At 38.6% G+C, this 5,006-nt stretch overlaps 1 protein-coding gene across 2 annotated transcripts in view; it reads left to right on the top strand.

Annotated features, from left to right (window-relative positions):
- The window catches only part of LOC106943398 (uncharacterized), a 12,442-nt gene extending 7,764 nt beyond the window's left edge, over window positions 1-4,678 (top strand). The window contains exons 1-2 of one of the 2 annotated variants that reach the window (XM_015026714.1): window positions 591-696; window positions 1,275-4,678. In XM_015026714.1, the coding sequence (XP_014882200.1) occupies window positions 1,309-3,264 (1,956 nt within the window). In that variant the 5' untranslated portion in view covers window positions 591-696; window positions 1,275-1,308 and the 3' untranslated portion in view covers window positions 3,265-4,678. Of the gene's footprint in view, window positions 1-590; window positions 697-1,274 lie in introns of those variants that run through there. The other variant, XM_015026715.1, reaches the window with a different exon arrangement.
- The last annotated feature ends 328 nt before the right edge of the window (window positions 4,679-5,006 follow it).

Genomic DNA, 5,006 nt, shown 5'->3' with positions numbered 1-5,006 from the left:
CATCAACATGATGTAGAACTGCCTTTCGATGTCTCTGCCAGCACAACCTGAATCGATGATTCAGCAGGAATCTGTAGAACCTGAATACAAACTGATGAAGTAATTCAGCCAATTGGCTCAGGTGTGTTGGACCAGGGACAGATCTGACAGCTGCAGGACTTCAGTCCTGGTTCAGGGCCAAAGTTTGGTTGGCTAATATCTTTAAAAACAAACACAGTGACTTTTCCTATATTTTTGTGAATTAATCCAGTTCAGCAAAACTCAACACCCTGCAGAACCTGATCTACAGACGGCAGAGGACTTTCTAAAAAGGTTTGTATCGTTTTATTTTAATCTTTGCAACATATATAGTTTTAAAATACATTAGTGAGTTTTTAGCAGAGTGATGACTTAGTGCGATGCTTCACATCCCAGTCTAAATCTGTAATTTTATCTGAATTATTTTTCTCTTCCTTCTGATCTAAACTTTGTTTTGGTGTTCAGACTTCTAGCTTCTGTTGTAGACATTGCTCATTTAATGGACCATTTATCAGTCATGTTTTCCTGATTTAGTTCAGAAATACCTGATGTTTTCCCTTCAGCAGAACAGGAATATGCAAATAGGTTCTGTGTTATTTCAGGAATCTGTCACTCTACTGGAAATCAAACATTTTGAGATCATCTGGATCTGCAGGTTGTTGCCAACACCCGACCAAGGTTTGTTATGAATCACCACAAGTTCAACAGACTTGTTTAAAAATATCAGTCATTAGTCTTGGTTACTTTGCATTTTAGTTACTTGCTGCAGACGAAACCAAATATCTACAATACTGGCATTAAGCTAAAAACCAAAGATATAGAGGACTTTGATTTTATTGTGATTTTCAATCATTCCAGGATGTTTATTGTTCCAGCCTAAAATTACTGATTGTGTGGCACCTTTTTCAAATTTTAATCTAACATATGAGCTTCATCAGAACACATATTGTAACTGATTGAATGTCACAGTAAATTTTATGTTGTATTTAAATAGCATGATTTAACATTGAACCATTAAAACAAATGAGAGATTTAATCTGAACACATTTATGTGGCAACACAATCAGACATTAGGAAACATTAACATTTTGCTAAAAGTTTTTACGTAGTTTGAAACACGTTTCTTAAACATACAGGATTGATGTGAATTCATTAGCTCATTGGCAGCAGAGGTGGATTTTAAAAACTTGATTAGACATAAAAGTAACAAGTTTTACGGTTTCATCACTTTTGTTTCCATTTTCTTCTGACTACAGGCAGATTGACACCAAAGAAGAACCAACAGTCAGGATGTGCCTGTTATTGACCACGCCGCTCTTCATTGCTGTGGTTGTAATACTTCTGTTACTCTGGCAGAACATCATCACTGTGGCAGACTTACTCAAAGGAGCAAAGCAAGTTTCAGATGTAGTAATCCCAGTTTTGGACGATCCAAAGATATCAGGAGCGCTAACGCTAACCGTCACTGCGGTGTTCATTTTGACAAACTCACTGGAAACGACTCTGTTGGCTATGGTTGATATCGCACTGTGGCTGCATTGGCTCAACATCCTCCCACTGAGAGAGTTAATTAGGTTAGCTACAGAGTTTTATCAGTCAGTCGTACCGAGAACAAATCAGACCTGCACTGATTCAAAGCCTGAAGCTAAACGATTGGCTGATATTGTTAAAGAAAAAAGCACTTTACTGACTTCACAAACCGGCCATGCCCCAATTTACAGACTTCCTCTAGAAGAGAAACAGACCAACATTAATGGCTGCAAGAGTTTCACTTTTGGAGAGAAATCCATGAATTGTAACAGAAACATCATGGTTCTTGGAGCTGCAGGTGCTGGGAAGTCCACTGTCATCAATGCGATGATGAACTACGTTCTGGGCGTTAGATGGGAAGACTCGTTTCGGTTTAAGTTAGTGGACGAAGGTCAGTCAGACTCACAGGTTCACAGTCAGACATCAGAAATCACAGTGTACAAACTCTACCACCAGGAGGGATTCAGGGTGAACTACTCCCTCACCATCATAGACACTCCAGGCTTTGGGGGAACCGGCGGCGTAGACAGAGACAAGGAGATCACAGAGCAGCTGCGTAACCTCTTTGCTAACCAGGAAGGCGTTGGTGACATTGATGCTGTGTGTTTCGTGGTTCAGGCAGGTCTAACTGAACTGACATCAACACAAAGGTATGTGTTTGATTCAGCTCTCTCAATCTTTGGCAAAGATGTGGCAGAAAACATCAGGATCCTGGTGACGTTTGCAGACGAGCAGCAGCAACCAGTTGTAGAGGCCATCAAAGTGTCCGGTGTCCCATGTCCTAAAGGTGCAGACGGGCTGCCAGTTCACTTCAAATTCAATAACTCAGTGCTGTTTGCTAACAACAAATCCTTAGTGGCAAGGACTTGGTCCAATGAAGAGAAAACCTTTGAGTATTGGAACATGGGGACAAACAACATGCCATGTTTCTTTGCTAGTCTAGCCAACATCAAAAGCGTAAAATTGACAATGACCAATGAGGTCCTGAAAGAAAGAAAACATCTGGAGAGTACAGTGGAGGAGCTGCAGAAGCAGGTTAAACTTGGCTTAGCCAAGCTTGAGGATATCAGGGAGACGAACGACAAACTCAAAGAGCATGAAGCAGAGATCAGGAAGAATGAGGACTTTGAGTTTCACGTCACTGTGAGAAAGAATGAGCAAGTCGATATTTCTCACACTGGGGCATTTATCTTCAACTGCATGCAGTGTCATGTTACCTGTCAGTTCCCTTGCTATATACCAAAAGATGAGGATAAAAAAGGATGTGAAGTGATGGACAAAGATGGATACTGTACAAGGTGTCCAGGGAAATGTTTCTGGAATGTGCATAGTAACCAGAGCTTCAGATGGGAATATCAGGAAATTCATGAGACGAGAACAGTGAAAGAGCTGAAAGAGAAATATGAGAAGGCCTGTGGACAGAAGCTAACCTTAGAGCAGCTGATGAAAAATCTGATGTCTGAGTATCGATCTATGCAGGATGATGTGGTGAAACTGATTGCAGAGGCTGCAAAATGTCTGAAGAGACTGAAGGAGATAGTCCTGAACCCAAATCCTCTCACCACTCCAGAATACATTGACTTGCTCATTAAAGGAGAGGAACAGGAGGCCAAGCCAGGCTGGAAGGAGAGAGTTCAGTCTCTGATGAAAATGAAGGAAAAGGCAGAGATCATAGCTAAAGTAGAGAAGGGAGAGCAAATCCTGGCTAATCAGTAATCTACTGATGCCTTCACCACAAATCTAAACTCAGAATTGAGCCAATGTGAAGCTAAAATAGATTTACCACACAAGTGGAATTATGATATATATTTATATATAAAAAAAAACTTTATCAGACATTACTTTGGGTTTATTTCAAATTAAATTTATTACGTCATGAGTGAAAATGTAAAGTACCACCTGGAATGTTATGTGTTTTTTGAATCCAATTGATCCAATTTTTGGCAGAGCTTTGTTTTTAAAAGGACATTTTTTCAGTTACCCAAACTGTAGCAGCTTTATGTGTGTTAGCCACCTGAAATGTTCTGTTCATCTGGAGGATTCATTTCATTTTGGTTGGACAGCAAATCCTATTTTAACAGAAACATTTACCGTACCTTCAAGTTTCCAATTTAACTTGTATTTTCTTTTGTGTTTTTTTTTTGGTGTAGATATTTTTATTGAATTTCTAAGTAATTTGAGGGGAAATTGTAATTTCTTTGTGAATCACCTAATTCTTATGAGCAGTTTAATATTAAACTTTCTTCTTTTATACTGTTTTTAGTTTATCTTTGGGGTTTTTATGTTTCTTTGTTTCCCATATATTTAATTTTGTGTCGTTCCACTTTTAATTTTATCTGGTTGCACACACTGCTGCATGCTTGCTGTTGAGAATATATAATTGTGTGTTTTCCTCTATCTTTTTTAGCTATGTATGTATTATATACACATACAAGCACTCACACGTTAGGGAACGTCTTCAAAGCTACGGATAAAGGAAATGACACACTAGGGAACGCCCTCTTTAGGTTTTCAATTCCCTTTGTTAGGCTTTAACAAAGGGAATTGAAAACTGTTTGATGCCATTTTGCTCTGTTAGCCCATGAGGATAGCATGAACAAAAGGACAAGCTGTATTTCAGTCTTAATAAATGGAGTTCATTAATGCAACTCCACTGACTCTTCAACTTCATACATCAAGAACCTAATGGAGAAAGGATAGGTCTCCACATTACATAACCATGTCATGCATGTAATACAGTCAATGATAAACTGATAACAGGCCAACATCCCTTAGCGAGTTTGTAGAACGAGGCAAAGACAAAAGCATCCATTACTTGCTTCTCTCCGTTTCACCCTTACGATGTGCTGAGTGAAGCCCGGCGCTGCCACTGCTCCATGTTAATATTCATCCAAAATACATTAAAGATCTGCTGCTGCTGTTTTTTCAACCTTCCAGACCTCTGAGGTCTGAATATAGAGAATCAGGATTCAGCTTCTCTGCACCTCACGCCTGGAACAAACTTCCAGAAAACTTAAAAACACCTGAAACACTGAGTCCCTTTAAATACTCTAATTATACTGGGCTTAAAACCCAGTAGAGTTTATTGTGAACCATAATAAATGGAACATTGACCAACTTATTTGGTGGCTTTAATGATGTTACTTGACAAACTGAAATGTTTTTTACAGGTTGTTACAGTTGTTGACTGTATGATGTGTTAATGATGTTTTTGTGTTTTCATGATGTAAATCGCTTTGAACTCCCTTGTTGCGGATATATGCTATACAAAAATAAACTTGATTGATTTGAATGTCTTGTCATACTTGGTCATTTTTGGCATCAATGCCTTGGTTTATACTTAACTAAAATCTAATTATTTCTCAATGTAAAAATCCTGAAGGCTTTATTTGAACTGGAAAAATGAACCTGATTGTTGCAGGATAAAAAACATACAACATAACCTTAGTGTCACTTAA

Source organism: Poecilia latipinna, unplaced genomic scaffold, assembly GCF_001443285.1.
Source record: "Poecilia latipinna isolate Pla-1442-1.1 unplaced genomic scaffold, P_latipinna-1.0 Scaffold5256, whole genome shotgun sequence".
NCBI classification, from domain to species: domain Eukaryota; kingdom Metazoa; phylum Chordata; class Actinopteri; order Cyprinodontiformes; family Poeciliidae; genus Poecilia; species Poecilia latipinna.
Note: the sequence above shows the minus strand (reverse complement) of the source record. Positions and strands in the feature narration are given on the sequence as shown.